The sequence below is a fragment of the Chlamydotis macqueenii genome, chromosome 5 (assembly GCF_036417535.1).
Source record: "Chlamydotis macqueenii isolate bChlMac1 chromosome 5, bChlMac1.mat, whole genome shotgun sequence".
NCBI classification, from domain to species: Eukaryota; Metazoa; Chordata; class Aves; order Otidiformes; family Otididae; genus Chlamydotis; species Chlamydotis macqueenii.
In genome coordinates this window covers 66264066-66291595 of record NC_141560.1, presented here as the reverse complement: position 1 = coordinate 66291595, position 27530 = coordinate 66264066, and the positions used below count along the sequence as shown (strand labels likewise).

The 27530-nt window shown below is 36.2% G+C and overlaps 1 protein-coding gene across 1 annotated transcript in view; it reads left to right on the top strand.

Moving 5' to 3' along the window:
- ANO3 (anoctamin 3) overlaps nt 1–27530 on the top strand; it is a 196128-nt gene that overhangs the window by 138278 nt on the left and 30320 nt on the right. Inside the window, exons 5-13 of the mRNA XM_086748795.1 lie at nt 1271–1423; nt 3443–3543; nt 7925–7969; nt 12856–12987; nt 14328–14434; nt 16144–16199; nt 18597–18718; nt 19379–19513; nt 25372–25468. Of these exons, the coding sequence (XP_086604921.1) occupies nt 1271–1423; nt 3443–3543; nt 7925–7969; nt 12856–12987; nt 14328–14434; nt 16144–16199; nt 18597–18718; nt 19379–19513; nt 25372–25468 (948 nt within the window). The remainder of the gene's footprint in view (nt 1–1270; nt 1424–3442; nt 3544–7924; nt 7970–12855; nt 12988–14327; nt 14435–16143; nt 16200–18596; nt 18719–19378; nt 19514–25371; nt 25469–27530) is intronic.

Here is a 27530-nt window from a genome sequence, read left to right as displayed (position 1 = left end):
AGGAAAAATAAGCTTAACTGTACTTAAATTGAAGCTTAGTGTACTTAAACAATGCTCCTCGATGTGTGATGATGCGCTTTTTTGTAATGCTAGCTGGTCTGAGGATGACTGTTCCTTAGTTTTTGCTTTGGGGAAAAAAAAAAAGCCAGAGGAAGAGGAAGAATCTTGTTAGAAAACCAGTTTTTGCGGATGGTGGTGTTCTCAGAACCACTAAATATGTAGAGAGTTGGCAGTGTGGTATGTGGGAGTAAGAAAAAACCTGAATGTAGAGACAAGTGAGCCGGTGTCCGGTATTTATACTGCAGATATCACACACTAACACTTGATTCTGTTTATCAACACAGAGTGTAACTATTGGATGTAGCTCTGAGTATTATATATTTCATAGCAAACAGTGCAAATAGGATGAATTTCCAAGACTAGCATCCTGTTGCTAATAGATGTTGTATTCATAGGCTTGTGGTCCCGTAGAAGTGAGTGTAACGTATCTTACTTCAAACTGGCATACTTGTTCTGGACCGTTTGTGTTGAAATGACTGCTGCCTTCTCCAGAAGATGATCATAGTTTCTCAGTTTACCTTGTCAAAGTCTTCATAGTCTGACACCAGTTGATATAGTCACTATCTGTTCTGAATCATGCAAAACACAGAATGCAAAAATAGCTTTCAGGGGCAGCATGTAAAGCAGGGTTTTCCATATCAAGGTCAGAAAATCCCTGATGTTTGCAAGCATGGTGGGAAGGAACTAGACAAGATTTAAACGTTACTAACATGACATTGAGAAAGCACTTCAGCAGGAATATCCAGGAAAAGGTTGCAATCAATAGCAATAGTCTTTTTTAATTTTTTATATTTATTTCTCTTTTGGAGAAAATATAACTATGTTTGTTCTATAAAATTTGACCAGGTACAAAGCTGGGAAACTTGGTTTAATCTACTTGTCTTTAAATTTTATTAATTCCTTCTGGAAGGTGCGGATTAGCAGAAGTTTATTATTATATATCCCATACAATAATTTTTAAATTTTTTCCACATCTGAAACAAATAACTCAAATATAGGGTTTGTGGAGCTATTTTATTTTGGTTTGCTCTAGTTACTTTGAAGTCCTGAGCAACCGATGAGTATGAACTTGCCTGTTCTTGTGACTTGTTCTTTATATATTCATCCTGTGAATATGCTTTAGAAAAGTCTGTGTTACACAGAATTTGTGATGGCGCACTTCATCTTTATGAATGCCACATTTAGTGTATTTTTATTTTATCTTCTCCAGAGTGATGCCATGGCGTCATCAGGCCTCTTCTTCAAAGACGGCAAAAAGCGCATTGACTACATCTTGGTCTACAAAAAGTCAAGTCCACAGGTAGAAAAAAGAAGCACGTTTGAGAAGAATTTGAGAGCAGAAGGGTTGATGTTAGAACGAGAGGTGAGTCTTGTAGCTTATGTGGTATAAAAACCCCTTTATAATACTTTATTGGATTTATAAATGATACCTGACAATCTTACAAGCCTTTCCAGTCAGGCTTTGTTTAATGCTGTATTAAATTAATAATAACAATTGTTTGATAGGGTGTGTTTTATGTGTCTTGGAGATGTGTGCTTGTACACATATACACACACGCATGTACCTCCAAAGTATAATCACTTTGAAATTGGAGCAGGTGTAGTACTGTTAAAAAGGAAAACTTCCAGCTTCGGTGACTCATGGTGTTGCTTTAATATATAATCTCTGTGTCTTTCAGCAGAATGTATTATACTAAATGTCTCTGGTTTTAAAGGGGTAAAGATTTTTCAATGTCAAGTTAATCCATCTCTACTTTACATGACCTAATCTGCGTTGGGTTCTTTGACCTAGACTGGTTTACAATTTAAGTGCTACTGTTCAGAATTCTGATTTTTCTTGAATATATTTTATAAAAACCTGATTTTCTAATAGTGTTAAAAATTAAATTCATCTTTTACACAGAGTGCAACATTTCACTGTTAGATCCCTCCTCCCTTTTTTTTAAATACTGAAACTTTTAAAAACTTTGAGTATTAGAAGGATTTTTTTAAGCTTTTTTTTTTTAGTTGCATGGGTGTGATTTTTGTCATCTTGACTCCAACCTGTTATAGTTTGCTTTCCCAAAACTCCAAGTTAATATCTCTTCAAGACTCCTCATACAGTTGCTGACATCATAGAGGTGATTTAATGTTTGTGTCTAGGTGCTCACAATCAATATTCTAAATAAATATTAAAAACAAGGTGTTCTTTGCATTGTCAAAAATAACTTCTAGAGAATTGTGGGTTTGCTTGCTTTTTGGTTTTTTCCTTCTCTGCTATGTGGTAGTGGAGTGTGGGGGATATTGAGGAATTTTCACTTTCCTTCTGTGAACTGATGACATGAAGGCTTTTGTCCGTCTAGAACCATTTCACAAGCATGTTAAATTGTTACTGCTCTGACTGGGGTATCAGTAATGACAGTACTAATATAAAAAGGAAGGAAAACAGTCTTGGATTTTTGCTGTTTCATGACTTATAAACATGCATATGTTTAGTCTGTCCTGAAGTACGCTCCTATACTTCATGTGTCTTTCATCCTGATCTATACTTTTCAACTCAAAAGAATTAGCTTACATTTTCTATGTTAGAGCAACGAGCTTTTAACTGTTTGGAAGTCCTTGAAAGTTCTAGCTGACGATGTAGCATGTTGAATATTCATAAATAACCAACCTGACAGTAGTTTAAAAACTGGGTTTAAAGCTTTTGAAAACTATTTGGAGCCTAAGCAGAAACAAATTATTCGATTTTGAAATATTTGTTGAAATTAGAACAAGCCCAGTTAGAGTCAAGTGTAGGAACCTCTAATGCTGAAACTTTTGTTTTAGGTACAAACAAATCAGTGATGAAAAACATTTGAGTAGAGTATTCCTTGTAATTTTACAAAAAACCTCAATTCATACAGAGATCCCATTTATAAGTTCATAGCAGATACAGCAATTCCTTCACCGTTCCCTTGAGTTGCCATTTTGGCAGAGTGGGACCTGCAGCCTTCTCTCAGCTGTTCTTATGTCTCTGGCAGCTGAGCACTGTTCTCCTTAAGTGGGAGAGACACAGAATGGTCTTCAGACTGGTCATCTAAGATGATTTTGAGGGGATTTAAAATTAATTCATTTTCATTTATTCTATGTCAAAAAATGCTGCATTCTGCTGTGCTAATAGGCAAACATCTGTCTTATAGATTCCTTTTGACAGTTACTAGTTTACTCATATTAGAAGATTTAGGAGGAAAAAAAAATTATTAATTTTCCTTTGTCTAGCTCAGAGCAGTTACAGTGTTTTCAAACTTAAATGGCCACTTCAGGCTGAAAACCCGATTTTTATCCTGAAGAATGCTTTTAGAAAGATGAATACCATAGAGGTTTGAATTATTAATATCTATTTATTTGTTATCACCCTTTACAGCCAGCTGTTACAAACAGTGATATCATGTTTGTTAAAATTCACTGTCCATGGGAGACATTGTGCAAATATGCAGAAAGAATGAACATCAGGATGCCTTTCAGGTATTGTAGAAACTATTTTAAGAAACTTTTGATTTAATGCTTAATATTAAAACTTCATTACTTACCTTAATGCTAAAATGCAGGTTTTGCTGCACTGTGGCTAGGCATGCTTGTGTTTAATTTAGTGAGATGATGCGGAGAGAGGAGAAAAATAATAGGCACTGTTCTTTCCGCATTTACCTGTGGTGCTTGTTTTCCAGCTTACCTTCCAAGTCAAATTGAGCATATGTCTTTAGAAATTAGTGTTAATAGTTCACGCATTGTTTTGGATGTCCATGACAGAGTTTCAGGTATTCTCCATCTGAGCTGAAGTATTCTCTGTAATTTTAGGATATTTCTGAAGTCTTACTCAAAGGCAAGTGAAATGATGGAAATGACTGATATCTTCTGTGTCTCCAACACACATTGGCATACTTTGGAGAAAATGGGATACCTTTATTTCTTGGTCCTCTAGCTTTCCTTTGCAGAATAATGAGTTAAACTGAGTTCTTTCTTGATGTGCTAAACAAATTCTATCATATCTTTTTGCAATAAATATTTGTTATTTATTTGTGGGACAAGTTAATCTCTCCTGCAGTAATACAGAAGTTTTTAAAGGAGAAATGTCCCTTTTCAAATCAACTGGTAATGTTCTTCCAAAGAGAGAAGAGCATGTAGTATGCTGTAAACCTCATCAGGAGTTACAGTGGTAACCAGATGCCAAAGCTGCATGACTCACGGAAAATACCCTTGCAGCACTCCTTTCTCACTTGAATTGCCAAGTGCTCTATCTTTCAAGTCCCTGCTGATTTCAGCTATCGCAGTGTGGCTCTCTTGCGTTGATCCTAAGACAGAAACAGTCATTGTGAGGCATTCTTTGCATAAAACTTAATTCAGCCGGTTCTATACTGAGGTGCCTTATCATCCCAGTAAGCCTTCAAAGTCCTTTACATTAAAAAAAAAAAAATGTTCTGTGTTGTGTAACAGTCATCTTCCATATGTTTCAGAATATTGTTATAGTGCCCTTTGAGCTTCTCTAGTTTGAATAATACTTGTCAACATTTTAAATATAGAAATGTTTGCATATGTGTATATGCACACACAGTGTAAACTCCAATTAAAAAAAATAGTTCTTTCTTGCTTTTGATACTTGAAGTCACAAAATTAAGTTCGGATTTAGCAATGGTTTGAATTCTTCATCATTTTAGTAATTTCACAGATCAGTAGTGCTCTTCAGGGGAAAAAAAAAGGCTACTTTTGCAATACTACTTTGTTTAGAAGGCATTCAAAGTCGTGTTTGTTTAGTATATTATTAACTGGCATGTTAATATATTCTTTTTTATTTTTTTTCAAAAATGTCTGATCCATCTTTCTTTGTTTCTGGGCTGTTGCTTTAGCTTCCTTTTATCCCACCCAGTTCAGTACACCAAAAGTACATAAAATGCTGCATTTGGCTGCTTCACTTTGTTGGCAGTTTTCCTGTCGAATGAAACATATTTTTTTTGTAAGAAAAAAACCCGCTGTCCACCTCAACCTCTATAATAGCATTCTGAGAAATAGTAAATTCATCTCCATTTCTTTTCTCTTGAAATATATTTTAATAGGAATTTAAATGAAGTTGCAGTCTAAAACTTAGGTGCATATTTTAAATAGGCTATTTCTTTAATTTCCGTACTTTTTAAAAAATAAGTGAGTAATTTTATTGTGAACAAAGTGGACGTAGCAGAATAGAACAGAGGTCTGTTTTGCTCTGCCAGCAGCCAGTCTAAAGTGTCCAATACAGAAGCCCAGCAAATGTAAAGCAGTGTTTCATGATGCCTTCTCTTTCCAGAAGTTGTGGTTTAGAGACTTTCTGAGGCAGAGTTTGTGTCTTCATCTTTACTTATATTAGCCCCTGATGGCTTTTCATGGATGCAGAAATGGCCATCTACACTTCCTTAACAACATCCTGTGACCACACATTTTAAATTTAATTACATGTTCTCTCAAAAGCACTTTTGTTTGTTGTAAGTCTTGAGCTTGCTTATTTAAATTGAAATTTTCTTAACTGGATGGCATATATTATTTTCCTGAGGTAACTATTTTCTCCATTCAGTGGACAGAAGAAGCTCAAATCTCCCAGAATTACAATTAACTATTGTAGTTCCCTCCCAAGAAATTTTAGGTAGTCCTTAGGTAGTTTTAGGTAGTCCTGGAAAGAGCAGAAAGTTGGACTCGATGATCCCTATAGGTTTCCAACTTAAGATATTCTATGATTCTAAGAACAGATAATTTCTCTTAACCTTTATGCGATTTATCAGTGGCTTCTGACTGTCCCTTTTCAATACATAACTGAAGAAGAGAGCTAATCTTCCCTGCAGTACTTTAATGCAGTACATTCTTGTTCTCTGGCACAGCATTGCAAAATTTTGGCTGTCGTTTATGGTCACTAAAATATACCGTATGTTGGTATCATATATGAATAATACATAAAGAATTAAGCCCATACTTTTTGGGTTCATTTTGGCTCAGTCCAGGAACCTAAACAAAATCAGTAGAATTATTACACAGCTTAAGAAGTATTTCTCTCTCTTGATGAAAAGTAAAAATGCTTTTTTTTCTGACCCAAGGGACCATCCAGCAGCCCAGAACAGTTTTAGCATGGTATTATACCTAAATGTGTTGGCACATCTATATGTAATATAGATAGAATCTCAGTTTTTCAATTACAAAAGGAAATTTTTCTAACATTTAAAAAGACCAATCTGTGGTAGTCACTGTTGTCTTGTAAATGGTTTCAAACAGAATTTATGTTACCACGAAGATTAGATCATGACTGAATTGTACTTTTTAAAAAATTTATAGGTATTTTTCTAAGTATATGGTCTGTCAGTAGAAATGAAACTGTTATATATTTCTAGAACTCAGACAAAAGTTCAATTTTATCTGTATCTACAAGTATCTCATATGACACATAATTATTACTGTGTGTAATGAATAAATTAGATCTATCTGTAGCTTAGCTGGACTCCATCTGTGCAAAACAGCTAAGGGCAATTTTTTTTAATTTTTTTTTTTTTTAAATGTAACATCTGAAAATCCTTTAATAATTCTTCATTTCTTCATTTACAGTTCTGCCTAGTAGTACCATGTGCCAGGCTGCCAACAGCCTGCAGATTGGTAGATATGTGTTTTTCCAATGGCCACATATTTTCCAGGCAGCATTTCCTTCTCACTCCTTTTAATATATTCATTTCATTGTTGCTTTAATGTAAGTCATGGACTTTAATCAAATGCTGCCCAGATGGGCAGTTGCAGATCTTGCTAACTGTGTATGGTTCTAGGCTGAGAAGTGATGGAGAAGCATCCAGAGTGAAAGTACTATTTTTGTGTGTGTTAGAGTAGGTGGAGAGGATAAAATATCAATTGAAAATAATATTAAGATTTTATATTAGTGTATCCCAATAAACTTGTTTTAATTCCTCCTAAAATATAAGCCTTGCAGACGTAGAAAGGATTTAGGCAGATATTAAGTAGAAGATGAAAACTAAGCGAGGAGCCAAGTCCCTGGTGCTGAACTTCACTGTCCTCAGATGAGTGCTGTGGTAAAGATACGGGTACCCTGAGGAATCTGTGGGATCGAGGCCTTCGACTAGTTGAAACGTGGTATGAAATGATAGGAGATGGCCAGAAAACAAAACCTGAAAAAATGAGATTAGATGTGTAAAGTATTACATTGCAGCAAATATGTCTCTGTATGGTTTCACAGTAACTGTTGTCAGGAGACTTTACTGGGAAATTCTGGTCTTGTTTCTCTTAAGTTTCTGTGAGAAGTGAAGGGTGGAGAGAAAAGAACTGTTAACATAAAAGTTGTTTGTTGCACTTAAGAGTATTAAGATTTTTAGGGCCGTGTATTGTTCTTCAGTTGGATGCAAAATGTCAAGGGAAGGTGATGGTATACCACTTCAGAGAAGGAAGGTAGATCTAATGGCCCTATAATGCTTAGAGTATTTAAACCGTAGAGTGGGTAAAGCATTTAATAGCATGGAAGCCCTGGTGGTTCTTCCAAAATGAGTTTTATGAAATAAAAGCTGAGAAAGATAACATGAAATGAATACTAGCATGACACCATTGAACCCTGTCTGATGAGTGTCTTATGAATGAATTATTGATTAGCTATTATTATTATTAGCTGCAAATCTAAAATTTAATTTTGACTCAGGAACAAATTTTGAACTTGAAAATATATGAAATCACAGCATTTTAATGACTTACTCAATTTCAGTTGCCTTTTTCAAGTGTTTTTCTCCTTTCTGCCTATGAAAATGCATGTTTTAAATGTCCAGTGTTGTTTTTAATGTATATGTCCTTTTCAACTGTCTCCTACTTGATTATTCTCAGCTGATTTTTGCTGTTCTTTCAGGAAAAAATGTTATTACACTGACTGGAGGAGCAAAACCATGGGCAGGTTGGTGGGTGATGTGTAGCTTCTAATTTTGTCAGATAGTCACCCTGCTAAAGAAAATCCATTCGCAGTTGTAAATTTATCCAGGAAACTTAGAAAATGAGATTATTTTCTTGAAAACTCAAAATATGTTAGCTCAAAGTGTTAAAATATTCATCTGTAACAAGATGCAGTACTTTAAAGCTTTGCCGTTTCTCATTTTAGAAACGCAAAAGTGTTTACATCAGGAAAATAAAATGGCCTTATCCTGGCAGCAAAGATTTAATACCGGAGCCGTCTCTACAGTTATGTCTGTTGTTACTAAGGCATATTTCTTTAGCATGGAAGATGCTTTTGAGTGTATGCGTCAAATTCTGATAGTCAGCTGTTTCCTTAGGCGTGCAAATGTAACTTCTCTCCTGTGTGTCCTGCTGATCAGGACTAAATCAGTGCTGCACACAGAAGGCTGTTGTGAATTTTTATTTGATAGCTGACAGATTAACTTGTGCGCTGCAGTAAAAGCTGTGTAACTCTCTAGGAGGCAGACACATGCAAACCTCACCTGCAGCTACCGCCGTTGTTTCTGCTTCTGTCAGCCAGGAGGAAGGAACAAGAGGGCACAGTCGCGGGTGAAAGGAGCCTGGGGGCACTGGGCAGCAAGAATGGCAACGCAGTGAGCTGTAATCACCCCTCGTTGCTCTAGTCGGACATAATGATGTCTTGTAAATCCTAATTACCTGCAGGGGAAAAAAAAAAAGAAAAATTTTCCGTGAGAGAAATCTCCTGAAAGAGTTTTCTATCATGGGTTTTCTCAAGATGGATCTTGAGATGAGATTGCATTTGATTTAGGTTCTCCTGTTGTTACTTTAGATGATGAAGAGCTCTCATTATTGCTCAGGAAGAATTTAAGTAGTCTCATGAAATCGGTTTGCAAAATAATCAGCTAACAAAAATAGACAAAGCAATAAAGTGAAAAAACTTTAAACACATAAGCAGATAAAATATATTGAAATAAAACAATCTGTAACATAAATTTACAACTGCGTTTTTTCCTCTTCCCAGTCATTCACATGCTTGTTCCATTTTAGTGTGCGTTATGAAAAATGTAAGTGATATGCTTTGTAATGCAAAGGCAAAATCAATAAGCTTTACTGGAAAATTGTCTCATTTCATCAGTAATCCATCTGGTGAGTCCTAGATTTTAAATAAATTTATTTTCCTTATTTAGAAGGACAGATGTCTGAAACACGCAGTTGAAGTTGCACAGTACCTGTGAACCAAGTAATAAACAATTTTCATGCCAGATTGATTTTTCATTTGAGATAAATGTTTTTACTTGTGAGAATTTGGGGATTAATATTTCCCTGAATATTTTCTCCACCACTTTATACAATCCAGTGCACAAAGGACTAGTGTGAAGAAGAAGAAGAAAAAGAAACTGTCTTTAAAAATGAAAGCTAACTCTAAAATTGCTGTCATACACATCTCACCATTTTAATTTCTGCTACTGTCATTGTTTCTTTGCATCTTACATCTCTTCACAATTAACTGCTTCTCTGTAATTTATCAAATCTCTCAATATTTCTAAGTTGCTAAGTGGAGTTTACAAGAGCTATGATGAAGAACTATACTAAAATCTTTGTATATCAAGGGTAAAATTTTAAGCCTATAGAGTTTCTGTAATTATATGAATATGAGGTAGCACTCTAGTATATTAGACCCTGCTGAGGCATGCACACTTCTCTGAAGTTGTTGACATGGTTATATGGTAGATGTATATATCTATAAGTGTCCTTTAAAAAGTCTGCAAAAGACTATTAGGAGCATGAATGAAAGGACAGAAGATAAATGTAATGCTTAATGATATACTGTCTGTCTTGTATGTCATATCTATGTGGTATCTCTTTATTTCTTTACTTCCAAACCTTAGAAAAACCCTTAACACTGTACTTAATCCTATGAAGCTTGAATTCTACGGCTACGCTATAGAAATAATTTTATCATACTCCTTAAGAGCAGTAAAAGCCTTCAGCAAATCTTTTCAAAGGAAAGGAAGTTGCTAGAAGTGGGACATGCGAGTAGATAATGTAAGGATCAAAAATTGTCTGAACTCTCAGATTTAAGACTGAATAATCTAATGGATCGGTCATGTATCTGCCGTATCAGACACTCCGATTTCATGCTGGTTAAGAATGACATTGAGGAAAAGAAAATTAAAAGACAGTTGCCCTAGTATGCATCTCCACTCTGCCCACTAAAATGTTGAAATAAATTTATACTTCTAAGGATAGAGAACCAAAAATGACTTTATTTAGCAACTGAGCTGCAATAAGCCTTTTGCGAAAGGACTTTTAAAACCTTTAGAATTTCAATCTACACACTGAAGTGAAATTGTTAATATAATTGCATCAAAAAAAAAATAGTTATCCTTTAGTTTACCTTTTTTTGGTGATCATTGTGTCCATATATTGAATTTTTCACCATGATATATTTCTCATTACAAAACGTAGTACCATGCTCAGTAGTTTGGTGGCATATGGCTGACAGTTCTGGACACAGTCCTGTGTACTTTTGTCAGTATGTGAGAGGCACAAGCACCGAGCAAAATTCTGAGTGGTGATTGCTGTCAAAAATACTTAACGTACCCGAATTCAGCAGCTGCCACTGGTCATCTCATTCCATGAGTCTGACCAGGTAATTCCAAATTCACCTATACGTTGTTTCTTTGCATTTCAGTTTGCTGAGTACACATAATCTGCAAGGACTTTTTTAATGTCATTGCATGAACTCCTGACTTTGAGTGACTTCACCAGACCAACTCTGTCTACTTTCACTCTTATTAGATAGACTACACTGGATCGATTAATTCAAGAATCCATTTAAGTTGCTACCTTTGACCTAGAAAGTCACTCTGAATAAGAACGCTAGTATTTAGTCCTATGATTCAGACAAGGATTTTTCTGAAATTTGTAATCACTTTGAATGAAAGCTCCATGAAACTTCAGTTTCTTCTTTAGTTGTAAAATAACAGAAGCCAAGAAAAGAAGTCTTTCTTGCTGGGTTATTTTTGTAGATGGGAGGATGAACTTTTCAGCTGTAATATTCTGTGCTATCTGAAGGCACTAAGTTTTGGAGTGATCACACATAAATGACATAATGAAAAGGCAATCACACCTTAGATAGAAAGCCTTTTTGCCTCAGAAAAGAAATTGCAAATGTAATGTGGACATAATTTTTAAATTATTCCAGTACTCTTCTTCATTACTTTGCATGTTAAAAGGAGCAGACAGGAATTTTAGAAGGGAGCTAATTTCTTTAAGATAATAATTATCTACTAGCTTTTTAGATTTTTGAAGGGGGAAAATGATCAAGGCTTTTCATGTAACCAATTTTAAAAGAATTTCATAATTAAAAAACCTCAAGTCGGGTGCATTGTTTTTCTGTTCTTCCTGATGCATCTGCTTATTTTCCTCATGAAAGAAAAGAAGTTTGAGTGCCGTACCAGTTACATACAGAGTGTGCACAATACATATATAGCAAGAAGAAAATTTTGAGAATTTTAAATGTAAATGTAAAATTCTGGTCCCACCTTTGGCTTAGATTTCTATCTGGCACAATGTCGAAGGGGGTAGAGCTGTTTTTGGCTGATGTTGATAATAAGAGGTGCCATTTCACAAAGGTCGCTTTGCTGCCTGCGAGCAACTTACTGTGTCATCACTTATTACTTTTAATTATGAAATGGGTAGCTGTGCTACTGCTTAACACAGGCAATTAAGTGTTCACCTCAGATTAAAAAATCTGACACTTAGCTTTACACTTTTGGTGGATAGGAGATGTATACACTTTATATATCATGCATACATGTTCTCTGAGTAAGACCCAAATCCCACTGAAAAAAGATTATTTAGGGAATGATGCTCTAAAATTTAGACTTTTTCTAAATCTCTGTGCTTGTAGTGTCATAACATAGACTCATTTAATACTAAAAGTGCTCCTTAAATAATATTTCATTGTAATTGAATATGAAAAATGTATAGGTCATCAAGGAGGGCGAAATTGAAGTGATAAGGAGGTGACTTCTAGCATTTGCTTGAAAATTAACTGTGCTTCACTAGATACACCCTTGTATAAGCAATGTCCTTGGATACTATTTAGGCAAGTTGCCAGTAGAATAAAGCCCTTTATGTTACCAGTGTATAATCTAAATGAGGATACAAAAATGATGTTCTATTTGTGTTTTATATTGTTAATTTTTAGAAAACTGCAGGAAGCTATAGTTTTGTTTTGGTTTGGTTTTGTCTGAGTACTGTATTACCATATCTGTGTAATGTATCCTTTACTTTGTTTGATGTTGAGGTATAATGTTTGGTAAGGCAATATCAGCCCTTGGATTCTGAGGAAAATTTTGCAGGGGAAGGCTTTAGTGAAATCAGAAAACCATACAGATTTGATCCTGAGCAGTCTTGTATTTACTTTCAAATTTTACAAAATTTAGTATCTGAGTGTCCAGGCAAGGGAGGGAGGAGGAGTTTCACTTGCCTTGTCCAGGGGGGCTGGAGAAAGTGGTTAGAGATGTTCTTAAGTAAAGCATTCTATGTGCATCCACAGTTCTGCCAGATGAAGTACCGTAGAAAATTATTTTCCCCAGACTCAATACTGCAGTCCCGTCTTAAACCATAATCTCACTAATTTTAGGATTAATTGTGCTCAAGTAAAGTGTGCAAGATAGATCACAAATACATACTGTTAATTTTGCTCTTTAACTCCTTATTTTCTTTCCTTTATTAATGTGGAAATTTCCTGCTTTCATTTCATTTCCATTGTGATATGTCACTAAATATGCAATGTTGGAGATAGAAATAACAAGCAGATAGATGAGAGCATGCAAATCTGATTTCTTATTGTCTCAGTTTGCAGAGGAATATGAGAGAGCTGAAGAGCTGGTTGCCCAGGAATCCAATGAAGCTTGATAAGGAGGCCCTACCTGATCTGGAAGAAACAGATTGCTACACAGCACCCTTTAGCCGTGCACGCATACACCAGTAAGTGCTGGAACTGGAAAGGCAGCACCAGAGACCACAAGGATTTTTGATTTTTCTCGCTTTTTCTAAGCAAGTGCTGTAGAGGCAGCCGTTAACAGATGGTCACTGGCAAATACCCAGTATCATATTTGATATTTTCTATGAGTTTTCTTTTAAAGCCAAAAATCTACTCTCAGTTACTTGCTATGTGACGGTCAGTCAGTAATATAGGCAGAAATTTGACTGAAAAATGAACACTGCCTTTATGGTTTGGAATTTTTTCTTTCAATTACATTACAAAATTACATATTTTACTTAGGCAAAACCTGAGACAGCTGTTGAAATTGGGAACACCTGGAGGCAGGCTAAAACCAATGATGATTTTATTTTTTTTCTTATCAGATCTACATTTTAAAAATGCTTTTGTCTCTGAAAATGTAATTATATATAGCACCAAATAAAAACTGTATGTATTCAGATCAGCATGGTGATGGAGTTAAACTGTGCCGTAATTTTTTTCAGGACCCAAAAAGATTGATTTTAAAATTATGGCTGTTTATTAATTTTTAAAGTATTTTGTGATAATGCTTTTAGGAGAGAAATGTACATTTAAAGTAGAAGTATAAATTAGGTTAAGTAGGGATTTTTTTCTTCTCAGTAAAGAAGCTATATGCTAGTGGAATGACTTTAACCTGGAAAGACAGAGTAATTGCATTATAATCTCAATTTTTTTTTCAGTGATTGTATTGCATTGGATCAATCACTTGGTTGTGATGTTATTTCTCAACCACCTCAGCTGATGTTATCAACTGTAATTTTGGCACAGCTGAGTAGGCAAAAGCTTCTGCATGTCAGATTTCTGGCATCCAAAATCCAGAGCTGTCTGGGAAAAGATGCTTTATTTGGCTCCATCCTAGGATTCTGTAAGGGAAAGTGTTTGCGGAGCTGCTCCTTGAGTGTCTAGTGCATGGAGATAATTTTTTTTTTTTTTTTTTTCCTGTATAGTAGTTCTGGTAGTTCTATGACACAGACATCTGCCAACTCTTAAGTAACTTGAATTTGAGAACAACCACTGCTTCTGAAGATCTTTTTTTAATTATATCCAGAACAGAAATGACCTAGATAGTAGGATATTTTAGAATTTAGTTTTAGTTGCTCTGTTTTGCCAGCAATAATCTGTGATGATGATAAATTTATTGGTCTTGAGAAGATGCTCTAGGGATGTAAAATCTTATATTGTGTGCAGTAACCAGGGAGGGTAAAGATCCAATAAGTCACTGTAAGAAGAAAACACTTGAGCAGCTATGTTTCAACACCCGTGTATTGTTTTGAATATTAAAAGACATTCATTATTTTAATAGTTTTACGATAAACAACAAAGACAGCTTCTTCAGCAATTCCACAAGAAGTAGAATCGTGCATCACATGCTACAGAGAACTAAGTATGAAGATGGAAAATCCAAAATGGGTGAGAATGCTAGATTTTTTTTTTCTAACCTGAAGCTATAAAAATTGTGTATCTTTACTTCCCTGCAAAAGTATCATTTTAGTAAACTCAATTATTTTGCCATTCCTTTAAATCTTATTTGCTCAGTAATAGTGTTGATGGAATGTCAGATCAATTGTTTTCTTAAATAACTCAGGAAAAACCAGCAATATTTTTCACCTAATTAATCATTTTTAAAAATAAATACATATACCTCAGAAACACATACCTCAGAAAACTGTTGTGTGTTTTCATGGAGTGATGCTAGTCGTTCTGCTACTACCCAGCACTTCCAGTCCAGCAGAATCAATGCGAGCTACACCTAACTTATTTGAGGTCTCCGTGCAGCTCAGAGACAGGTGACCTGAACACTAAATTCAGTTTATATCAACATTCCTTTTCCGGGGCTAAACTAGTTCTGCAAAAAAGAACAGTCAGCCAAACAAAACGTAGCAGTGCAGTTGAGCATGAAAGTTGAGCAAAGCTGAGCGTCTTCATAAAATATTAATTTTTATATCTAAGAATAAAATATAGATGTGTTTCAGAATAATATTCGATAGTCCAAGATGCAGACGTTATAATAGCACCAGCTGGAGTGGTTTCAATAAGAGTGTACCTGAAGTGCTGCCCATATCTTTGCAGCACCGTTCCACTGGGACATTTTTGATCTCATTGCTTTTGATCTCAGAGACAGTTGACCTGAAGACTAAATTCAGTTTATGTCAACACTCCTATTACAGTATTATTTTTTAGAAGGTCTAGCTATTCATTTTCATTTGCAATGAACAGGGGATGTGCGTATGGTTTTCTATTTTTCTTTGCAGGAATTAAATTAAGAAATATATATAGACATACTTAAAACCTTATACGTATGAGGATGATAGAAATTACAGAAAGTTGTTGCTTGAGTTTCTGAAGAAAAATGGTAGTAAGAAAAATGTAGAAAATAAAGATTCAAATCTAATGCCTTTGAAGTTGATGGTGGCAAATTTCATCATGAGATTACTTTAGCATAATACGTATGTTGAATGGACAAATCTGAAATCCATCATAAATGCTTTATTTCTTGGGAAAACTGTTGGCTGTGGATGAGCTCTTACAGAGTACTGAATCTTTTTATTATAATTATTGATGGTTATTTAATTTTTATAATGTGCTTTGATTATAAAACAAATCTGGTTTTAGGAAGACTCTAGGAACTGATCCAAAATGCTGTAGCCAGCGTAGTGCAGGGCTCTGCTCTGATACGAACTCCTTTTGCTGGCTTATACTTAAAAATAACAACAGGTTAGCTTTTCACCCCGCAGGGGTTTTTCTGCCTCAGGGATTGTCTGTCCGTACCAGTCTCTGTGTATGTCAGATCATCTGGTCACCCATAAAATCTGTATCATATGCTCTGATTAGTACAACATGAATCTAACTCTCTTCTCACACTTGATCTGGTATGAGTACCAGACCCTGAGAGAAAAGTTGCAGACACTGGCCTTCAGAAAGTTGCTGTAGTTTGACAGAGCCAGAGCAAGACCTGCACAAATGGTTGGTGGGATTATTGACTGCTGTCATGTTTAGCAGCATCCTGAGCATTTATTATATGTTATGTTGTCAATAGGTAACTTGAAAATTCACATGGCTTGAAATTAAATGTGTAAAAAAAAAATTGATACCAGAACTCATACTTTTTTTCTTTTTAGGTATTAATAGATTACTAAATAATGGAACATATGAAGCAGCATTTCCACCACATGAGGTAACCTGGTTAATTTTGTATTTGTATTTATATTTGGGTTAAAGCTTGCATTAATGTTTTGAGATCCTACTTTATTTTTAATTTTGTCCTGCAGCTTTTAATTTCACTATGTAATCTGTTAAGACTTTTTTTTTATTTATAGCTCTTACTTTAATATTGGCTTTTAAAATTTGTCTTATGTAATGCATTATAAAAACTTCCTGGAGCATTTTCTTACTGATCTAGAATATTATAATCCTTTTTTATCTTTATGAACCGGACATTGTCTGTAGAGTTCTTAATGAGAATATCAAATTGTTCCAATTAGTTGTATTAAATTATTTTTTGCCTGCCACCTACAAAATGTTCTGTTTTTCTAATAGCTTGTGCAGTTGATCAAAGTTAGGGAGACTGGTTAATTATTTTCCAAATAGTCTTTTCTGAAGAGTTTTGGATAACTTCTACTTGACAACGTCTTTGTCAGCAGGTTAAAGTCTGCTGAAGACTGTAAACCCAGAAAGTAAATGAAAAACTTGTGTTTGACTTCAGAGGGTTTTCAGTCTTTGTGTATTGAAAAGGAAGATGCAAGCCACGCATCTCCAATCATTGAAATGCCAGTCAGCAGCATGGTGATTGCAGCTGTGAGCTCTGTGGTTGCTTGGGCAGAATATTGTTACTGGATGTCATATTTCAAATGACTGACCTGTGCTTTACAAATTGCTGAGAGTAATTTTTTATATGATATTAGGAGGAGTATTTTAGATAAATAATTGGACATTATTGTTAACACTTCAGCTGTGCATTGCTGACTTCAGGGAAATGCTAGCCATACTGCCAGAAGAACCTGTGAAGCTTTCTCTGGCTGTCAAAACCATGCTGTCACATCCATTTTATGTATATGTTCCTTTGTTATGGCATAAGCTACTGGTTCAAAGCTTCAGTTAAGGTTAATTAAGTCATATTTTTAAACCACTCTTAGCTTAATTGCTGCTTGACTGGTGCTGAGGGCTAGTGGTTGAACACTCAGTTTTAATTTTGTTTTTATTTTTTCTTTATCACGAGAGCAAATGAGAGTGATAATTTCGTCCCAGTGGGAATGGTGAGACTTGGTCTCTCTTATGGATAAACAGTGCAGAAAGAAGCAGGGGAAAAAAAAAAGATTTAAAAATATTAAATACTGGGTAATGTTTTATGCATTGCAGTCATTCATCCAGGTAACTGTGGGAATAAGTTGATGTTCTGTTCCTAGGTGTTCCTAGACATTGCAAAGGTCACAGTCTTTGTTGAAATTTTTTGTATGCTGCTTTGCTGACTTTAATGGGAAATGAGTAGAATCGAACTCTTTGCTACGTTTAACTTTGGTTTTAACTCGTTCTTAAACTAGAGGGTCAGCAGATTGAGACAAGTGTATGGTGTCCTTTCAGTTGCAGGGAATGCTCAAGATTTCAAATAAATGATAAAAATCTGAATGGCTAAATTATGTGGATCTACCAGGGTCCAAGAATCTGTCTGACTGCTGACTCTGAAGTACTGCTCTGGAGAACTCTCCTCTCCTCCCAGTAAATTATTTGGCTCACTTGCAGTTATTTAAAGAGATATTTTCTTTACTGTACTGAGTGGTGGGGATTTTTGGGGAGAAAAAAAATTGACGAAAGATGTCCTGCTTCAGAGCCGGAGTAAAACTACAAATACGGGTGATTCTGCTTAGGATGGTTCTAGTGAATCTGTGTGTTGCCTTTCGACTGTTGAGCATGAGGCTATTCTGTTAGGCTATCAGACAGTCTGTAAATGTCAGGCACAGCCTAGAGGGACTTCTTTTGGATCAGACAGATTCTGTGTTTTGCTTTTAATGCCTTTGAGAGTCTTGTGTAGTTTTAAAGTAATGCCAGTTCTGTTGTTTCCATCATCTTAGAAAATGCATACCACAGACTATATTTTTCTGTACTTTTAAAAAGGAGTTACATATAGACGTAGAAAATATCTAGGAGAGGAGAACTGAGCTGATATAGCAGAAATTTCTAAAATTTTATAGGAGAGAAAAGAGATACAGCAACCGTCTCATTAAAAATTTTGTAAAACTGAAGTAGCTGAAAGCATGCAAACAAGCATGTATTAGTGAAATAGCAACACTGTATTTGAAGCCATATAAAGAGTTGAGTAGTTCTTCGTAGCCTTGTACTAGTATGGTTCTATCATTAATTTTTAGAGGTGATGGCCTTTCAGAACCATTTGTAACCATCTCTCTTCTGTCAGGCTTACGTCAGGCTCCAGATGACATGTACTAGAGGTGTCCATAATATGAGAGCTATTTATTAGAAATAGTGAACACCTCATCTAAAGTTATATTCAATGACCTAAGAAATTTCTATATGTTCCTTAGTGCCTAGTAATATACTTTTGTTTCTTTATGTTTTTCAGGGAAGTCACAAAAGCAGGCATCCTATCAAAACACACGGAGCTCAGAATCACAGACACCTCTTATATGAGCGCTGGGCACGGTGGGGAATGTGGTACAAATACCAACCTCTCGATTTAATCAGGTATTAGTACTTTGAAGAGTAGCTTGTTTCTGTGATACAGCCAGCCTGGTAACAGTGCATTAACCATACTGGTAAATGCCTTGTCCTTATGCTTTCCTGTAAAATTTAGCTATTTGGTATGTTCAGGTAAGACTGGAATTCTCTATTTGCTTCTTTTGGGTGATCTTTTGTGCAGAGCTGTTAATTTTAAATGAAGGTGCATAAAAGGCTATGTAATCAAAAGCTTTTGAGCTGCTTGACAGTTTGCAGTGTGAAACTTAAAATACAAACCCATGAAGGGGTCTGTAGGTCAGGGACACTTGCTCCCCATGTGAGCACCTTTGAGAGCAAAGACTGTTACCGACGTGGACAGTCAGAGTTACTAGGTCCAGTGGAGGGAAAAAGCAGCATAATTGTTATGTCCTAGTACATCTACATAGTTATTGCAAGGACATGAAAATTACAGGGCACTTCAGTTATATGTTTATAAAATGTATTTTCTAGTTAGTCTGCAATTAGTGAATGTTAGGTTACTCTGAAATAAAACTTTTTGGTAAACTGATTTTTTACCATAAACATTTAATAGTAGTTCCTCATTAGAATTATTCTACTACTCTGAAGTTAGATAGAGGTCACCATAAGTTTTAACTTTAACAATATCTGTGTTTCCTTTTCATGTAGGCGATATTTTGGTGAAAAAATTGGACTGTATTTTGCCTGGTTGGGGTGGTATACTGGAATGCTTATTCCTGCTGCCCTGGTTGGACTCTTTGTTTTCCTTTATGGATTATTTACGATGGATTCCAGCCAAGTAAGGTAAAATCTCATTTAAAAATGTAATAGCCTCTTGAAAATTCGGAACAATGTGGCACAACTTAGATCATTATTGTACTTACAAATGCTTTCTAGATTTAGTAATCTTGTAAAAATAACCAAATACAACACTTAGGTTCTTCAGTCAAGTGTATCCACTTTGTATCTGTTTTGCATCAAGCTGGATGTGTACCATTCACAGCAAGTGCCCTTACTACTGCATAGCAGTGATTCCTATTCTGCCTGTAAGGAAAACCAACAAGTATGAATCCTAATGTCATAGGTACTGCGATGGTTATCATTCTAGTCAAGGCTAACAGGTGAAAAAACAGACATCATCCCTCTTTACCTCCATCTTTTCTGTAACTTCCAGAGTGTAATACCATTGCTGAACTTTAACTTACTTTTGTTTCTCCCAGTGTTAATAATGGCAAACTTTGAATCTAACAAAATTCCTAACTACATCAGCATAAACTGCAGCCAGGAGACCCAGCTTCAGGGACATTACAACTGTGTGAAATGAACCTTGTTTTCAAGTTTCCCACTGTTGTGATTTTGCTCTGAGAGGGATTTATGTCAATTCAGAAATAGTTATGAGGATGTTCGAGTTAAGTGCTGACTGTATTTTTAGGAACTGTTTCAGAGGACACAGCCATATTACAAAGTTTTCCATTAGATGTCATCAGACACAACAGTATCAGTGCTCTTACAATTGCAACTCTTCCTCCAAGCAGTTTGGATGCTTGGGCTGTGAATGTATACTTGGGAGTCAGATTTCCTAGGAAATGTTGTTTCTTGGTCTTCTAGCAGGACTATTTTACGTTTTCTTGATGGAATTGTCTTTTCCTTCTGTTTCACAGTGAGTTGTTATATTCTGAAGTGCTGTAATTGAGGCTTTTTTAGGCTTACTTTTGTATAGCAGACTCCTGAGAGACTTTACAACTTCAAACTGCATTAAATGTAATAAACTTATCATCCAGGAAACAATCTTTAGGATATTGTTCTCTCTATTAGCATTGTTTTGCCCGATAAATGTCTGTCAAATGCAATGGATGTAATGTAAAGTAGAGGACCAGTGTATTCTTAGATCACAAGGACTAGGACTGTTGAATTGAGAATCTGGTATTTTTCACATGTACAATGGCACAGATTCAACAAGAGGAGAACAAAGGGCCATTATCTACTGTTATTGTGGTATAGCTTAATATTTTAGGCACTCCTTGTGGAAGAGAAAGATGTGACATTGAGAGAGAGAGACAGCACTCCCCAAGAGAAAGAACAGAATTTCTAAGAATTTAATTTTTTCAAAATGTTATCTCTTATGTGCTTGTATGTGTGTCCTATGCTTCTCCCGAGAAGACTGGAGGTACGACTCCTGCTTCGCTCTCTTAATAGAGAGACGCAGTTACCTTGCTTGCAGAAGGTTGCAGGGTGTAAATTGCAGGAGGGCAGAGGTAGGCTAGGTTTCATCTTTTCCTATCCTAAGGTTTTCCCCTTGGCTGCTGTTGAGCAGCTGCAGACAGAACGTGCAGATTTTAGTTTGCTCCACGTGGAGGCTGGTTGAGTCACGTCCCGTCCTGAGGTGCCTGAGTGTCATGCTGTGCTGCACAGAGCACCAGGGTGCCTCCCAGGGGCTCTGGACTCTGTTCCAGAAGCAAGAGCCTGAAAGTTAGGTGATCCACCGTGTAAGCCCTAGACGCCTACAAGAGGAGGGGAGTATTTATATATTTATTATAGCTAACGTTAACCAGTGTTCACTTCAAAACACTGACAGAGGGTGGGTTAATGCAGAAGCCTTAGCCACGTGCTCTGGGGCAGCCCCACGTCTGTAATCTGAATGGGCAGAAGGTGCTCTCTGCCTTTGATGGTGTGAGTCTGTGCAGTCCTTCTGATTAGTCCTGACACAATACTGTTCTATCGGTGCATTGCCATGGCCAGCTTAGTAAGACCTGCTGTGAGACGTGGATTTAAGACCAGAGCTTAACTAACTCAAAGTGATTGTGATTGGCCTGATAAAATATACGTAGATGTTTTCTGCGTCACCTTGTGCACCTAACTAATTCTAAGGGCCAGTGATAACAGATGCTGCTCCTTGCCATGTTTGCTTCCTTAGCCTGGAAGGGTGTAGTGAGGGCTGGACAGAAACCTCCTATCTAGAGCGGACAGGAGTCATCCATTAGCAGGCAAACAGACTGCACAACCTAAATGCTCTTATTCTTGCCATATTTTGCGACTGTAAGATTATTTGTCTAGTGTTTCTGCAGCCATTTAAAGAAAACTGCTAGATAAACATCCATAACAGTTTTAAAAGATATCACTTGATTTTAAGCACTGCGGCTACTGCACTGTGCAAATGCAATGTTCAGCAGCCATCAGGAAGAAACAGTCAGGTACGTTATTCTGACAAAATCTAGACTCGGGAAACCCAGTGGCAATTAGGAGTTTAAACCTTGTGCGAGGGCATTATGGCAATGTCATAACTGCCATGTTGCCCCAGATCCAGTATTATTCAGTGTAATACTGCTTCATGTGGAACAGGTTTTACCGTATTAATACCTATTATTAGGAGTCGGTGGATGTTAGGAAGTGTTGATTTACAGTATGATTAATTCTGTCAGAAAAAAAACAAACCTATTTTTATCTGTTTTGTGTACCACCCCTCACTAACAAAACCACGACACCAACTGATCAAATTATTTTTGCAGAAGCGTGCTTTTCTCTGTGATGTCCCTTCACCTCTCCGGTGCAGGGAGCTGCCACGAGCCCCACTCTAGCAATTGTTTTCTTCTTTTTCCACTGAGGTCCAGCACAGTTTCAGCAGAGGAGGCATAAGCAGATACATGAACATACATTCCCATAGAAACAGACCTGGCTTGCGATCCCAGCCGTAGGTTTTGTGCAGCAGTAATTCCAGGGTAATGCAGAATGATGTCACACCTAAGAACTAATTTGTCTTGCTTGCGACATGTCCTGATACCAAGTGGCTCGTTTTATATATATATATATATATATATATATATATATATATATATATAAAAATTTATAAATATATATACCATCTCAGCCTGTGCTGAAACTCCATCTCAGCCTGGCATGAGGCCATCAGTCCCTGCCCCTGTGTAAAGGAAAGATGCTCTGTATGGTTCATCTGTGGCTGCCACAAGGAAGTTGGAGCATATTTAGTCCCTTTTGTTGGTACCCTTCCTTCTTTCCCAGGGCAACCGCCCCTCTCACACTGCCTTTTACTCCTTGTCATAGTCTCTCTCTCCTTTCCTGAGTTACCGTTTTAGGGAAACAATAAACTTTCAGGTCTGTTTGAATCATTCAATGATTTAAATGTATTGTACAGGGAAGAGGAAGGTAAAGTAGGATGGGAAGACAAAGCCCTGCACGCACACTGTGACATCGGGGACTAGAGACTTCTATAAGCAAATACGCATGTATGTGATATGTTTAGGAAGAGACGTTTCTCCATTCTACACGGTTAGGGACATCTTCCTTTCCTATCACAAAACAAGTGCATAAGACAAGCAGTGCTACTGAAAGCATGTTGCAGTGGAGTATATTCTTTTTCTTGCATGGGTTTGGAATAAAGCTGAATAATACTGTGGTTGTCAGGAGCCAGCACTGAGGCCCATCAGGTACTGAGATTACAGTGTCAGCAGCTCATTGCAAGATTCAGTGAGAGGAAGGTAACCAAGAGAAAAATCCAGAGAATCTCTGTTGAAGAAACTCCATAGTAGCTTCCAGAGTATTTGGATTATATTTGTACGGCTCAGATATGTAGAAATAAAAATGGAGAACGTGACTTTCTGTTTCTTGTTTTGTGCACTTTTGAATATATTTTTATCTGTTTAACCTTCCTGGACTAAACTGGGGGAAATGTGAAGTGGTTGTCGTATGGGAGAGCTTAAATAGTCCTACAGCAGCAATTCCTTCATTTGAGTTTTTCTTTCAACAAATTATGTGCCATACCTATTGCCTGTCTTTATTGTCAAGTTAGACATCAAGCTATTACCTGTTGATTAGTCTATATAAAAATAGATCTGAGGGGTTTTAAGAGTTTGGTTTTGATGGGTTTGCACATGTCACTAATTATCACTGGTTTAAGTTGTCCCTTTGTTGTCAGTCAAACAGAAAGGCCAGGAACAAACACAGCACAGCTTGAGATGTCTTTGCACCATGTGCTGCAGTCAGATTTCAGAGATATGAGTAAGGACAGTACAAAGCAGCTTATTTTGCTCTGTTATACTGAAGATTTGAGTTGCAGTAACAGTTAACGTAGCACCTGTCACAAACACTTTTGTCAGAAATGTTATTGTTATTTTGCAGAGTAGCGCTGGAGTCAGTAGCAGTGATATTGACAGTATCACTGTCAGTATAATTTTGTGAAACTTCAAATGTTATTAAAAACAAACCAACATTTTAACTCAAGATATATAATACAGAAAATCTAATATTTGTAGTGTTGAATTTAAATTCAAAGCACAGTACAGTTTGGCCTTGTATTTGACAAGAGTTTGTATTATTGCCAAGCCATTATAACATTCTGTTGAAATATGTTTTTCTGTGCTTAATCATTTGAATGAAAATGCAAGCAAGAAAATTCTCTGCTGTGAAACACTAAGATTTCTGTTACTCTGCGACTCTGAAATGACTGGCTGTGCTTATTCTGGCTTGAGGGTTACTTAGGACAGTTTCTTTGTCAGGTCCACATTCTGTTGTAGGATTTCAGTGAATTAGTGATTCTGATGTTATGTGAAGTATGACCAGAGATTACAGAAGTGACGTCTGGGTAACCAGAATCTTTTATTTGTATTTACTGTTATGTCAGACAGGATTTAATAGATGCACTCATTTGGAAATAAGCATGATCTACCATACAGCACTAGAACTGTAAATTCAGCTTTTATGAGGAGGAGAGTGAAAGTGCAATATTTATTAAAACAAATCAGTAGAGATTTCCTGGCATTTGTTTATACTGCTTCTTCCCTAGTGTGTCATAGGATCATGTCAGGCATGTCAACGTTGCAAAGGGATAGGGTAACACGATTGGTGAGGTTCTTTGGGAAGCTTACTGCAGTTAAAATTTGTCTTAAAATTCATTTTTACACTTCTGTTAATTCTGTTTAACCTTTGTCAAGACACTTCATTATATACTACTTTTTTAATGTGAATGGTCTCGGTGAAGGCAGTGGCTTCATCTTCCTGAATCTTAGGATCTTCATGCAGCAGAACGTGGTTTGAAGATATTTTTCTCCAAAGTTAGGATATTAAAGTGGTTTTATATATATTTAAGTATATACATAAGTTCTTCTGTAGGAAATAAAAAGGCAAAGACTTGAAATACTACTGCCAGAAATCCCAGTGGATTTTTATGTGTGACCAACTGATTGTGCAATCATGTGGAACAGCCTTTCAGCTGATGGAAACTGGGATAAATTGATTTAAATCAGTAGTTGTACCTGTGATGTCCATTCTCTTAACGTTTGGTATCTTTTACATCACTTACAAAAATATGCAGTAAATGAGTTAGAAGGTAGTGAACAATGTTTGGTTCTTCTGTTTGTGCTATTTGTGAGAGAATGGGATATTCACAAGCGTGAGAAGTGTAGCATGATGCCCAAAAATATTTGGTATACAAAATATTGCTTACTACTCTAGGGCCCATAGTTTTCAGGTTATTGATTTGGGATTAGGCTTTTCAAGCCAAACATTCACTTTTAATTTATTCTATTGAGCCACTTTTGTGGTGTAGGCATACTGTTAACAAATAGAGACCACAAATGACATAACCTCAGAAAATCTTAAGAATGTTAAAAGCCTTTTTATAACTCTTATTTTCTTGTCTCATACTAAAGCAAGGAGATCTGCGAGGCGAATGAAACCATCATGTGCCCTATGTGCGAACGCAATTGCACACTACAAAAACTCAATGAAAGCTGCATATATGCCAAGGTAATTACTGGCTTGTCACTATCAAGATGATTTTTGTCTAAAGATCCGCTTTCATTCTGCAATGACTCCCCTTGTTTCATCAAAGATTTCTGCAAAACATGTTGTTTCTCTGCAGAGGTTTATTCAGCCTTTGTAATTAATGTTTCTAATAAGGGAATGCTCTGAAATGATCAGAGATTTTTCTGAAACTTATTTTGACTTTCTGTGAGCCTTTCCTTCCTGAATCCTTGTTATTTTCATCAATTGAAAAAGTCCCCTGAGTAACAAGACTTTTCTTGGAAGATTTTTCTTACTTTCCCCTGTAATTAACTTCTTACTGTGTTTCCCTTGCTTACTTTGTAGTTGAATTTCTGCTCCTCCTAAAGGAATTCTCTAGCAGAATGTGTCTGTAATGTGCTTTGCTCTGTCTGCAAAGATTTTACACAACTAAATATTTTGCTAGAAGAAGCTATCATTCAAACTTAAATAATCACAAGTGCTTCTGCATATGTGCAGTGTTTTCAAGTGAGCAATATATTTTGATGTGTGATATGCTCATAATGCTGGAAAAACAGCCTTGGCATTTTTCTTGTAATTCTTTAGCCCATAAGAGAAGTCTTGCTCAGAAGCCTGTATTTATAAAATGTGATTGTGATTGTGTCTGGGCCATGACATTGCAACAACACTGCAGCAGTGTGGAAGAGAAAATAAAATTTGTGTTAGATTTTGAAATTTGGTATAGATAGGACCAATGTTGAGTAAAACTCAACCTTATTTGAATAAAACTCAACATTTCAAATCTGTCTATGAAGGAAAATTCTAAAAACATTTGACATTTATAAAAATGATTTATATTTAAGTTTTATAAACTTAGTTTTCTATTTTGTAATGCAAAAATAAAAAGTTGTTTTGCAACAACAGCAATAAATATCATTGAAAATATCATACTTAAGGCAAAACTAGGTTTTGTTTTTAAATAATTGCCATAACTTTATAGCAGAAAATAGCTCCATGAGATGTTTTCATAACTTTTTTTTACTAACTTCTTATGTTTTTAAAATGTGTACTGAAGGCCTTCTTAATTGAAATAACATTTGCAAACTATACAACCCATCCCAGAAAAGCCTCTCTTTAGAAGATGACAAGTACCTCTTCAGCAGTCCACTGCAGTTCAACGTGAAATTAATCCATTTAGCATTGTGGCACCCCTTTAACTTTAGGTCCTGTTATTTTAACATCCTCAGTTAGTAAGAAGCAGGGTTTGTCTCTCATATTTACATTGACATCCTTTGCTGAAATCATGCAAATTTCATATTTAATGTCACGTTGTGAATAATTTATTGCAGCAGAAAAAAAAATGTGGCAGTCCATCCAGACTTCCACGTATTTTTAAATCAGTCCTCTTGAAACAAATCAGGTGACAACCAGGGAAGAGAAGCAGTAACCAGCAGTATTCCATCTTCACAGACACTCTTTTCTGATGTCTGTAAATATTATGGAAATTCATGTAAGCTCCCAACTTCTCCTGCCAGTGCTTTTGCTCTGAAAAACTGATCAACCTTAGATTGGAACACAGAAAACATCCAAAAATCACCTCCTTTCAAGATTTGTTTGCTCTGCATCTCCCCCAAGTGGGAGAGAGACAGATTTCTCTTTGCGAAGGAATAGGATTACCGTCTGGCTATTCAAATGGGAAAGGAAAAAAAAAAAAAAAAAAAACAAAAAAACCTCAATGAGGCTTTTTGTAACTCTGAGGTTATAACTGTAGTGCATTCACTCACCGCGTTGTCTGTAAAGAAGAGTTCACTGCAGCTCCACTCATTACCCTCTCGCTAGGAAACGTCTGGTTTCCAGCAGGGGCTGTGATCCTGCCGGGTCCCACCGCGTTCCTCAGGTTGAGCAGCACATACCCAAACGTATGTCAGCACTTCCATGGTGTCTGCACCAAAATTAGTGAATGAAAACAGTCTGTGATGTTAGAAAACTGCAATTTGATTTCAAATCGAATCTTCCTTTGTACATTCTGAAGCACTGTTAGTACTACAAGTAAGTGGAACTAAAGTATTTAAAAATAAAGCATCAG